This window comes from Lithobates pipiens, unplaced genomic scaffold (genome assembly GCF_037356315.1).
Source record: "Lithobates pipiens isolate NorthernLeopardFrog02 unplaced genomic scaffold, aLitPip1_a1.2 Scaffold_19, whole genome shotgun sequence".
Lineage (NCBI taxonomy): Eukaryota > Metazoa > Chordata > Amphibia > Anura > Ranidae > Lithobates > Lithobates pipiens.
The window spans coordinates 460,538,619-460,551,770 of record NW_027507764.1 but is presented as its reverse complement, the minus strand read 5'-3'; the positions used below and the strand labels follow the sequence as shown (position 1 = coordinate 460,551,770).

The following is a 13,152-nucleotide window of genomic DNA, read 5'->3' as shown; positions in this document are numbered from 1 at the left end:
AGATCAGTGTCTTCCTCTTCACTATCTGTCATGCTCAGAAACGTGTAGGCCTCTTCACTAGTGTACCTTCGCTTTGCCATTTTGGGCTCTAAATTTAGGGGTACAGTAGTGAGACTCACAGGTAAAAAAGCACCTAGCCTGTCAGCGACTGTAAAAAACGCTACAAAAAAAACTGTTAGAGATCGCAGGGATCAGGCCTGACTCTGCGAACGCTGCAGTTATGTGTGTTGTGTTTTGTAAGTGACAGTGATCGATCGATACTGCACTTGGGTGGGCTGGGCTGGGCTGGGCTGGGCAGAGGGGCAAAACGCAGGTGCTAGCAGGTATCTGGATTGATCCTGCTAACAATGCGTTTTTTTAGAACCCTAAATTGCTGGGCACGCTAGTATAGATCTGATCAGATCAGATATTGATCTGTTCGGATACTATACCACTAAGGGAGGTGTATGCTTTGCGCGTGGGTGTTAGCGGTACTGGCACTAACCTAGCACTGCCTGGGGCGACGCAAACCCTTTCTGACCCTAAAACCAAATTTATATCACCCGCCGGGTGATCAGGGGGTTAAACCTTTATTAGGTAATAAATAGGGGGTGCCCTGATGCTATAAAAAGCGAACTACCTAACCAGCGTCACCCGTAACACTTATACGGTGATCACTGGTGAAAGGGTTAACTAAGGGCAATCAGGGGTTAAAACCTTTATTGGGTATTTATATGGGGTACCTGAAGCTTTATAAAAACCTGACGGGGAACCTAAATAACTAAATAACTAACTGGCTAACCAGCGTCACCAGTGACACTTATGCAGCGATCGCTGGTGAAAGGGTTAACTCTAGGGGCAATCAAGGGGTTAAAACCTTTATTAGGTTATATATCGGGGTACCTAACGCTATAAAAACCTGGCGTTGAACCTAAAAAAAAACTAGCTTCCTAGCAGGACCAGTGACACTATTGCAGCGATCAGAAAAACGATCGCTTAGTGACACTGGTAAAAGGGGGTGAAAGGGTTAACTGGGAGGGCAATCAAGGGGTTAAACCTTTATTAGGGGGGTAGGGGGCTACCCTGGACCTAAAGGGGCCTAACACTAGCTGCCCTGACACTTTTTACAGTCACAACTGACACTAAATGTAGTGATCAATAAATAAATGAACACTGCATTAGTGACACTGTGACTGGGGGGGGGGGGGTGATCGGGGGGTGACTGGGGTGAAATGTGTGCCTATGTGTACCTATGTGTCAGTGGACTGTTGGTGCACTTACTTGTATGTCTTCACTCCTCGCTGTCCGGTCAAAAAGACCGCCACGAGGAGTGTGACATCACTTCCTCCTCCTGTGTTTACATTTTCACAGGGGAGGAAGTTCGTCACTGGCCAGGAGCGATCGAGAGGGGATGGCCAGAAACCAACGGCCATCCTCTCATCGCGGATCGCTCCGGCAGCGAAAGGGACCGCCGTATCCAGCGGGAGGGGGTCCGATCGGACCCCCCACCCGCTGGAAGGCAGGCACGTACATCTACGTGCTTGTGCCTGCCTGTGCCATTGTGATGACGTATAATGGCAATACGGCGGTCCTTAAGTGGTTAAGATGCCTGAGAAAAGAACACACTGTCCCTGCCTATCTAGCTCTTTCCCTGCACGCCAGAACACAATACACAAGGCCGCCGCGCAGGCAGCTTTATATAGTGTGGGGCGTGTACTAAACCCCCTAAGCTATAATTTTGGCTCTCCTCGCTGCCGGTGCTGTGATTGGCCAAGCATGAGGGGTCACAGTGCATGCTTGGCCAATCATGAGCCAACAATGCACTGCGATGGCGTAGTGCATTGTGGGCTGTTCGTGCCACACGAATTTGGTGCGAACGGTCCACAAAGTTCTGAATTCGCCGAACAGGCGAACGGCCGATGTAATTGGGACACTGAAATGTGTACAGGGACAGGGGTATATGAGTGGTGCTTGGTGTACTTTGTGGGGTGATCTGTAACAACTCTCCGTGTAAAATTATCCTCACACAGAGAGCTGTCACAGATCTGCAGATCCCCCCCTGCATTGAGCTCCCACTGAGCTCGGCGGGGAGACCTGTCACATGTGTCTCTGTTTACATTGTGACGGCTGTGATTGGACACAGCCATCAGGTGATCGGGAGGGCCAATCACAGCGCCCACATCCCGATCTCTGCTCAGCTGGATCTGATCACAGGATCGAGCCACAGCCTGCCTCGTGACCTCGCTGCGAGCACTCGTTCTAGGGGACGTTGGGATGGGTGGGAAGTAGTTAACGAAAACAATATCGCTCCTAAACACTAAATATTAGCGTTTTTCATCCAGCATTTTTTTCAGCAGTTTTTGGAGCGTCTAGTATGCATGGAGCCTAAAAGTTGCTCATTAAGCATAATTAAATTAGCGCTCGCCACCAAATGGAATTTTGGAAACATTTTGTTTTGCTTTGGCACATGTTCTCCAGGGCAGTGTTTGTATACCAATCACTTTCCTATAAGCCTAGAAAATTGGCACTACTGTTTTTTTTTGTTTTTCTTTAACATTCCGCTCCCCTGGACTTCAGTTGGTATTAAACGTTCGTTGAGTTTGTGGATCTGAACCCTAGGCGTTCGGCTCATCACTAGCACTTATACACTGTCCAGTCAAAGAAATTGTGGAACTACATACCTCCCAACATTTTGAGATGGGAATGAGGGACACCTACTTGCAAACGTATGTAGGCATAGGTCACATCTCCTGGCACACCCTCTTAAAGGAGAATTAACCAAAAAAAAAGTTCATTAAATCCACAAGGACTTTTTTTTTTTATCACTTCTATTTCTTTATATTGGCTTTTAAATTTGACAAATGCAGCACTTTAGAATTTGGATGAAATGTTTAGTGCTGGGAAACACTTTTTGAAAGATAAAAAGTGCATTTTATACACAACTATATAGATCAGATCAAAATGAGGGACAAATGAGGAGGAAAGAGGGACAGAGGGACATTGCTCCAAATCAGGGACAGTCCCTGGAAATCAGGGACAGTTGGGAGCTATAGAACTACAAGACCCAGCGTACTATTTCTGGTTCTCAGTGAATTTAAGAGAATGTTTTGTGCGGTGAGCTCTCGCCTAATTAAAGTTGCAACACTTGGTTGGAATTTCCCTGTGTCTGCCTGTTATGGAGCAGCAGCAGGAATCATAAGATCCAGGGAGGAGTTTCTCTTTGTGATCCATGCTGTCTCTGCCTCGCCCCTTGATAAAAAAAAAAAAAAAAAAGAAAGGTAGTGAAGAAAGTTTTGCAGTGACATGCAGTAAGTAGTAATACCCAGAAATAAGGATCAGCTGCAGGAAAGAGCAGTGCCTTGTGTAGCGGAAGGGGAAGGGGCGCCTCAGACCACAATGATATTCTCCATCCAGCTGTTGATCAATGCCGTTGTGCTGCTTGCAGTGACAGTTTTCTTGCTGTTTTGGGCCACGAGGAGGAAGAGGTACGTGTGTTTATTCCACACAGCTTATTATGCTTTCAAAGACCAATCACTTTTCACTATAGCTGTCACCTTAAGACGTGGGCTTCCCTTCCACGCCAAGCTGACCTCACACTAACATGTTGCTCTTTTTTGTTTTCATTGATTGTAGTAGTAACACCAGGGATAAGAACAACTGCTGGGAATGTCGTGTTTACAGTAACTAGAGAAATAAGTAAATCGTACAGGAATCTACGGGCTCTGATGCACTAAATGGCGATTAAATAAAGGGAAATGCGTCTTTTTTTTTTTTTTTTATTTTTTTTATTTTTTTTTATTATTATTATTTTTTTTTTAGTAAATACAGCAAATTTTCCCATTACAAAAGTTTTAAGTGTGGTGAATGAGTTGCAACAAATTTCCGCAAACCTTACCATGTACCATACAACCAGATTGTACAATCTCCTTTAGCCCCCAGTCACACTGGTGCAACTTGTCTTGCGACTTAGTAGTTTAAAATCGCACACGACAAATCGCACACTATTGTCCGCAATGGAAGCTGTCAAATCGGTGTGACTCCAATGCCATTGGAGTTGCACTGATTTTCAAAGTAGTTACATAGTAGGTGAGGTCGAAAAAAGACACAAGTCCATCAAGTTCAGCCTATGTGTGTGATTATATGTCAGTATTATATTGTATTTGGGCAGCACAGTGGTGTAGTGGTTAGCACTCTCACCTAGCAGTAAAAAGGGTCCCTGGTTCAAATCTCAACCGCAACACTACCTGCCTGGAGTTTGCATGTTCTCCCTGTGCCTGTGTGGGTTTCCTCCAGGTACTCCGGTTTCCTCCTACACTCCAAAGACATGCAGGTAAGTTAATTGGCTTCTGCCCAAAAATTGGCCCTAGCATATGAATGGGGACCTTGAGGGTAGGGACCAATGTGTATATGTATGTGAGTGTGCAATATACAGGGATAGGGACAATTGTAGACACCCACTCAGGTTGAACTGGATGGACTGGTGTCTTTATTCAACCTTACTAACTATGTATATGCCTGTATGTTGCAGTTGTTTAGGTGCTTATCTAATAGTTTGTTGAAACTATCGATGCTCCCCACTGAGACCACCGCCTGTGGAAGGGAATTCCACATCCTTGCTGCTCTTACAGTAAAGAAGCCTCTATGTAATATGAGGTTAAACTTCTTTTCTTCTAATTTCAATGAGTGGCCACAAGTCTTGTTAAACTCCCTTCCGCAAAAACGTTTTATCCCTATTGTGGGGTCACCAGTATGGTATTTATAAATTTAAACCATATCCCCTCTCAAGTGTCTCTTCTCCAGAGAGAATAAGTTCAGTGCTCACAACCTTTCCTCATAACTAATATCCTCCAGACCCTTTATTAGCTTTGTTGCCCTTCTTTGTAATCGCTCCATTTCCAGTACATCCTTTCTGAGGACTGGTGCCCAGAACTGGACAGCATACTCTAGGTGAGGCCGGACCAGAGTCTTGTAGAGCGGGAGAATTATCGTTTTATCTCTGGAGTTGATCCCCTTTTTAATGCATGCCAATATTCTGTTTGGTTTGTTAGCAGCAGTTGGCATTGCATGCCATTGTTGAGCCTGTCATCTACTAGGACCCCCAGGTCCTTTGCCATCCTAAATTCCCCCAGAGGTTCTCCCCCCCCCCGTGTAAAGATTGCATTCATATTTTTGCCACCCAAACGCACTACTTTTTGCAAGTTCAGGTGCGCCTTGCATAGACATCTGTTCATGAAGTCGCACAGATGTCTTCCAGATGTCTTGACATGCGGCTTAGAAATCGTGCAACTTCAAGTGAATTTGCCGCATTTGGTGTGCCCGAAGGCAGAGGCCTCATTCACAATTGTGCATTTCCGCAATGCACGAAAAAAACAGCGTCACGTTTGCAGCGTCAATAATCCTTAATGGCATCCCAAATGTGAGCAGCAGAGGCACATTTTGTCCTGCTACAAAACGCATCACAAACACAGCAAAGGGCGCCAATAAAAAATTGTGAGAAGCTCTACACCTGAAAAGGTTCAGAAGCTTCTTTAGCATGTTTGCCGCGCATAGGGCATCCCATTCTAGTAAATAGGCTTCCCTATGTGCAACACGTGGAAATGTGCGAAAACGGCGCAAAAGAAAAACCTGTAAAAACGCTTGTTCATACTACGCAAGGTGCGAATAGGGCCTTTGATACTAATCAAATTAATTTCGTAATTCTGTCTTCATATTGTTTATAAAGCTGGGTATAACCAGAGCACATTTCAGCTGGTTCAGCAGGAATCATCTGAAATGTACTCAGTGCGTGGCCCTAGCAAAACCGCTGTGCGATTGGGGTGCAATTAGAAGTAATGGCATCGCAATCACGCCTGTGTTTTGCAGCTATTATAAATCGTGGGGTGGAATCGCAGCAATTTTGCAGCCTAACCGAGATTGTACAATCAGATTGCATAGTGTATGGCTACCTTAAGTGATGTGTAAGAATAGCGCCTTTGACACGAATCAAATGAATTGCGTAGTTCTGTCTTCATATTGTTTATAAAGCTGGGTATAAACAGAGCAAATTTCAGCTGGTTCACCAAGAATCGTCTTAAATGGGTGGGTGGCCCTATTAGATCCCTCCTGCCCAACATCCCTCGATTGAAAAATTTAAGGAGCTGGACAGAAAATTGTCAGCTGAGCCAATGAGATGCCATCACTGTTGGGCTATTCTGACAGCTGGCGGGGCTGGGTGTCAAAATACAATAGTCACAGCAGGAGATTCATCCGTCCGAGCTGTGTAGGGTGGATGAGGGAAGATGTTTGATTTTTCCTGTTTAGCCTATGTGTGTATGGCTAGCTTAATGCCAATGCCCCATACACACGATCAGGCTTTCCGACAACAAAACCGTGGAATTTTGTTGGAAGGTTGTTGGCTCCAACTTGTCTTGCATACACACGGTCACACAAATGTTGGCCAACAATTACGACTGTGGGAACGCGGTGACGTACAAGACGTACGACGAGCCGAGAAAAATTAAGTTCAATACCCAATGCGGCTCCTTCTGCTTGATTCCGAGCATGTGCGAACTTTTGTGCGTCGGACTTGTGTACACATGAGTGGAAATTCCGACAACAAAGTTTTGTTGGTGGAAAATTTGAGAACCTGCTAGCCAACATTTGTTGGCCCAAAGTCCGACAACAAATATTTGATGGAGCATACACACATTCGGACTTTCAGCCAACAAGCTCACATCCAACATTTGTTGTCGGAAAAATCCGATCGTGTGTACGGGGCATAAGGCTGCATTCACACATGATCACGGGTGGAATCGCCGCGATTCCACCCAGCGATTTTAAATGGCTGCAAAACGCTTGACAAGATTAGAATGCCATTACTTCTAATGGCACCCCCCATCGTGCCTCGATTGCTGCACGATAAATCATGTTGCAATTGTGGCAAATCGCAGTGTGCACCGTGTCACTGCAATTTCTGCCAAATATACCGCACGACAGTCGCAGCAAAACAGCTGCGCGGGGTGCAATTAGAAGTAATGGCATTGCAATCGCGCCCTGTATTTTGCAGCTATTAGAAATTGTGGGGTGGAATTTCGGCGAATCTGCCCGCATTCATGTGTGAATGCAGCCTAAAGGAGATTGTACAGAGGTTGTACAATCAGATTGCATAGTGTATGGCCACCTTAAAGTGATGTGTGAGAATTTCTATTGTCTAATAGCATCCACCAAAATAATTAAACGCCAGTGTTCTGAGTTAAAAAGTGTTCTAAAACGTACACCATTACCACAGTGTCGTAAACAGTGTAGTGAAGAAGGGTGGGCAGCCAGCACTGCAGGTTAGAGAGGAGAGAAGTGTGTGTGTGTGTGTGTGTGTGTGTGTGTGTGTGTGACACTTTTATTTAGTAGTTTTAATTCTAAATATGAACACATTAAGAAATTGTTGCTTTTATGATCTTATACACACAGCTCTTATGCAGTATATTCCTGTATATAAAATAATTGTGTATATACTGTATATTCCTGTGTATAAAACAGCATATAATTTATGAAAACCTTAAAAATATTTATCACCCTATTTACCAGAGCTCCCTTATATCAGCATTGTATTTCAGTTCAGCTTTTACTTCATTCACACATATACTTTCAATGCTATAATGTTTTGTCATCATCATTTTTGCAATGTTAAGGCTGGGTTCACACTGCTGCGGAAGCGAGAACCGGATGTGATTCGCACCGCACTGCAGTGCAAATCAAATCCGATCTCTGTGCGATGCGAGTTCAGCCATACAGATAGTATGGCTGAATTCGCATCGCACCCGCCGCAAACTTGCACGGGACCCTTTTTTTGGTCCGCAGCAGAATTGGATCGCATGGGTGTTCACACCATGCGATCCGATTCCTGTCCGAGTTTGCAGATCGCACTGCGATATGTGGACTGATCTGGGGGTGTCATTAACATTTCACTGACACTCCCAGCAGTCCGCATAGGGCAGTGTGAACTGCCGGCGGGAGGCATGCGATGCGGGAAAACGCAGCGGATTCGCGGCGTTCCCGCATCGCTCCGGTGTGAACCTGGCCTAAATCATAATTGTTTTGTCCCTCAAAATCTTAGTAAGTGCTAGTTCACACCAAACACAGTTCCGTGCGCTTTTTTTCTGCACTAAAAATGCATGCACAGTGTTTTCCATGTATTCCAATGGCTCTAGTTCAGACCGTGCAGGCAGTTTCCAGTCAGTTTCTGGTGTAGAAAAAACTTAACTGCACGGAACTGCATCTGGTGTGAACTGGCCCTGACACTGTACTCTCTGGGCCAGTTCAAACCACATGCAGTCCAGTGTGTGTTTTTTTTCTGCATCAAAAACGCATGAATGTAGGTTATTTGATTTCCAATGGAATAGTTCACACCAGTGCTTGCAGTTCCAGTCCGTTCCAGCTCCGGAAAAAAAAGTAGAATATGCTGCACTGGACTGTACTGGAATGCTGTAAAAAGCATCAAAAACTAATTGGAACACACTGGAACGCTCCTAAATGCACCAAAAATGCACTGGAACACACATGTCCTTATTAAGGGCCAGTTCACACAATAGAAACGCAGTCTGGATGTGTTCCAGGTGCTTTTCTGCATGCGCGTTTTTGATGTGTTCTAGTGTGTTTTTGATGCGTTTTTGATGCAGTCCAGTGCTTTTTTCTCTCCTCTTTTTTTAAATAAGGACAAGTATGTTGCAGTGCATTTTTAGTGCGTTTTTGGTGCGTTTTACAGCGTTCCATTACAGTCCTGTGCAGAAAAAATGCAGCATGTTCTACTTTTTTTCTGGAACTGGAACACACTGGAACGGCAAGCACTGGTGTAAACTATGCCATTGGAAACCATATAACCTACTTTTCATGTGTTTTTGATGCAGAAAAAAAAAAACACACTGGACTGCATGTGGTATGAACTGGCCCTAAGCGGTAGGTCACACCAGATGCAGTTCCCTGCGTTTTTTTATGCACTAAAAATGCATGCAGTGTTTTCAATGTATTCCAGTGGCTCTAGTTCACACCAGTGCAGTCAGTTCCAGGTCGGTTTCTGGTGCAGAAAAAAAAAAAATATATAGCATGCTGCATTTTTTCTGCACAGAACTGTACTGGAACCTAGCAAATTGTATGCAACCGGGTGTGGTGTGAACTGTAAGTAAAAACTGATCTGGAACGTATCCGGAGTGCATTTTTGTGGTGTGAACTGGCCCTAAAAATGCATGCACAGTGTTTTCCAGGTATTCCAATGGCTCTAGTTCACACCAATGCAGTCAGTTCCAGTCAGTTTCCGGTCAGTTTCTGCATTGGAAACTGACCTGGAACTGACGGCACTGGTGTGAACTAGAGCCATTGGATTACCTGGAAAACACTGCACATGCATTTTTAGTGCAGAAAAGCGCACGGAACTGCATCTGGTGTGAACTGGCCCTTAAGGATAAGAAAAAATAGGTAAAGAACGCATCAAAAACGCACTAGAAATCATCAAAAACGCATCTAAAACGTACATGCAGAAAAGCATCTGGAGCGCATCTGGACTGCCTTTCTATGGTGTGAACTGGTCCTAAATAATTATGTTTTTTTGTAACACTGGGCTATTGTCATGACTGGTTTAGTTCCTTTCCACAATTGCAACTATTTTCCAGCAGCATGGTAATTCAGTTTACATTTCTTAATTTTTATATTCCAAGTTGTTATTAAGTGTTCTTGCATAGCAAGGGCACTTACTGTTATCTCACATCTATATTATTATTATTATAGCCAAATTTATCATCCTAACTCCTCCCAGAGCTTTTACACTACATAGACAGTAATATACCAAAACGTGCGGATTGTTCCCGATTGTGTGCTATTACTTTGTGGAATGTTTCGCCGAATGGTCCACAAAATATCGGCGTTTTTGCTGCAAAATTTATCCCATAGGAATGAATGGCAAAATGTTGAAAACTAGAGTAAGGCCGCGTACACACGGGCGGACTGTCCGCCCAACTAGGTTCGTCAAACAGTTTGACAAACAGTCCGTTCAAAATTTGCATGAGCGGACTTGACCACATACGACGAACGAACAGTCCGCTGAAAACTTGCGCGATGACGTGTACGACGGGACGAGAGATTCGAAGTCCTATACACTGCAATGCAACCTTCGGCGTGTAAATCCTTTCTGAGCATGCGCGGAACTTAGTTTGACGAACAAGCCTACACATGAGCGGACTGTCCGCTCAAACCAAGTTTCAGCGGACAGTCTTACGGAAATTCCGAAAAACTTTGTTCGTCAGACTGTCCGCTGAAACTGAAAAGTTGGACGAACATGTGTACGCGGCCTGAGAGGTGACAAAAGCTAACAACCCCATGACCACCAGCCAAAATATTATGACCAGCCAAAACATTATGACCCCCCCAGTTACTCCACCCACTCCAGTAGGTGAAGGCAAGAACACGCCACACAATTTCCCCAGAAATTGTAGCTTTTCTAGTTTGGATATTGGATCTTATCTCTTGTCTATTTGTTCCCCCAATCATCTCACTACTTCCGTTTCCATAAACTATGCTTGTCTGCTTCAGAATTTGCAGCTAAGGAATTTGGGATCATGAGTGTAATAATAGTACAACTGCTGAGTCTATGTATGTTTCTATGTCGCATCCATCAGTAAGGGTCCTTTCACACTGAGCCGCTGGCCGCGTTAGCGGAAAATCGTAGTTTTACCATTGTTTTAGCAGTGATATTCGGCCGATGGCGCTCAAAGAAAGGTTTAAATGCGCCCGAAAAGCGCCACTGCCAAAGAGCTTTGCAGGCACTTTGCCAGCGGTGTGCATTAATTTCAATGGGCAGGGGCGGTGGAGGAGCGGTGTATACACCTCCACCACACCAAAGATTCTGCTTGCAGGACTTTTTTTAACGTTTAGGCTCTAAAATCCCTGAAAAATGCCTCCAGTGTGAAAGGGGTCTAAAATGTATTATAGTTTGTATATAATTAACCCCTTCGCGCCTAAGGGTAAAAAATAAATAAAAAAATAAGCACAATTCTGCAACTTTGACACGTGTTAGTAAAACTGTATACAGTGGTGTGAAAAAGTGTTTGCCCCTTCCTCATTTCCTGTTCCTTTGCATGTTTGTCACACTTAAGTGTTTTGGAACATCAAACCAATTTAAACAATAGTCAAGGACAACACAAGTAAACACAAAATGCAATTTGTAAATGAAGGTGTTTATTATTAAAGGTGAAAAAAAATCCAAACCATCATGGCCCTGTGTGAAAAAGTGATTGCCCCCTAAACCTAATAACTGGTTGGGCCACCCTTAGCAGCAACAACTGCAACCAAGCGTTTGCGATAACGTGCAATGAGGCTTTTACAGCGTCCTGGAGGAATTTTGGCCCACTCATCTTTGCAGAATTGTCCTAATTCAGTTACATTAGAGGGTTTTCGAGCATGAACGGCCTTTTTAAGGTCATACCACAACATCTCAATAGGATTCAGGTCAGGACTTTGGCTAGGCCACTCCAAAGTCTTCATTTTGTTTTTCTTCAGCCATTCGGTGGTGGACTTGCTGGTGTGTTTAGGATCATTGTCCTGCTGCAGAACCCAAGTTCGTTTCAGCTTGAGTACACAAACAGATGGTCGGACATTCTCCTTCAGGATCTCTTGGTAGACAGCAGAATTCATAGTTCCTTTTATCACGGCAAGTCTTCCAGGTCCTGAAGCAGCAAAACAGCCCCAGACCATCACACTACCACCACCATATTTTACTGTTGGTATAATGTTCTTTTTATGAAATGCAGTGTTCCTTCTACGCCAGATATACTTGGACACACACCTTCCAAAGAGTTCCACTTTTGTCTCATCGGTCCACAGGATGTTGTCCCAAAAGTCTTGGGGATCATCAAGATGTGTTGTGGAGAAATTGAGACGAGCTTTGATGTTCTTTTTGCTCAGCAGTGGTTTTCTCCTTGGAACTCTGCCATGCAGGCCATTTTTGCCCAGTCTTTTCCTGATGGTGGAGGCATGAACGCTGACCTTAACTGAGGCAAGTGAGGCCTGCAGTTCCTTGGACGTTGTTGTGGGGTCTTTTGTGACCTCTTGGATGAGTCGTCGCTGCGCTCTTGGGGTAATTTTGGGCGGCCGGCCACTCCTGGGAAGGTTCACCACTGTTCCATGTCTTCGCCATTTGTGGATAATGGCTCTCACTGTGGTTCGCTGGATTCCCAAAGCTTTGGAAATGGCTTTATAACCCTTTCCAGACTGATAGATCTCAATTACTTTCTTTCTCAATTGTTCCTGAATTTCTTTGGGTCTCGGCATGATGTGTAGCTTTTAAGGATCTTCTGGTGGACCTTACTGTGTCAAGCAGCTCCTATTTAAGTGATGCCTTGATTGTGAACAGATGTGGCAATAATCAGGCCTGGGTGTGGCTAGAGAAATTGAACTCAGGTGTGGACAACCACAGTTATAGTATGTTTTAACAAGGGGGGCAATCACTTTTTCACACAGGGCCATGATGGTTTGGATTTTTTTTCACCTTTAATAATAAACACCTTCATTTACAAATTGCATTTTGTGTTTACTTGTGTTGTCCTTGACTATTGTTTAAATTGGTTTGATGTTCCGAAACACTTAAGTGTGACAAACATGCAAAGGAACAGGAAATGAGGAAGGGGGCAAACACTTTTTCACACCACTGTATATAATCACAACTACTTTGTGCATCCAGGTGGATAATACTGTGTTTTTTTTTTTCAAGACAAATTAGGCTTTCATTTGTTGGAAAACAAAACTAATAAAGATCTCTGGATTTTTTTTTATTATCAAAGGAAAACTGACCCAAAATAGTGAAAAAAAAAAATTGCTGTATTTCTTGCTACTACCATAACCTTTTACCAAAGAACATCCCAAATTAAATTCTCCCACTCCTGATGATTGCAGCTAGAGATGAGCCGAACACCCCCCGGTTTGGTTCTCACCAGAACTTTCGAACGGACCCCAAATTCGAACGAACTTTAGAACCCCATTGAAGTCTATGGGACTCGAACGTTTGAAATTAAAAGTGCTAATTTTAACGGCTAATATGCAAGATACTGTCCTAAAAAGGGTTTGGGGACCTGGCTCCTGCCCCAGGGGACATGGGTCAATGCCTAAAATGTTTTTAAAAATGGCCGTTTTGGCGGGAGCACTGATTTTAATGAC

General features: G+C 44.1%; 1 protein-coding gene across 2 annotated transcripts in view; it reads left to right on the top strand.

The window, feature by feature from the left end:
- Positions 1–3,243: 3,243 nt before the first annotated feature.
- CYP7B1 (cytochrome P450 family 7 subfamily B member 1) overlaps positions 3,244–13,152 on the top strand; it is a 311,752-nt gene continuing 301,843 nt past the window's right edge. The window contains exon 1 of one of the 2 annotated variants that reach the window (XM_077492787.1): positions 3,244–3,464. In XM_077492787.1, coding sequence (XP_077348913.1) covers positions 3,376–3,464 — 89 coding nt within the window. In that variant the 5' untranslated portion in view covers positions 3,244–3,375. The remainder of the gene's footprint in view (positions 3,465–13,152) is intronic. The other variant, XM_077492786.1, reaches the window with a different exon arrangement.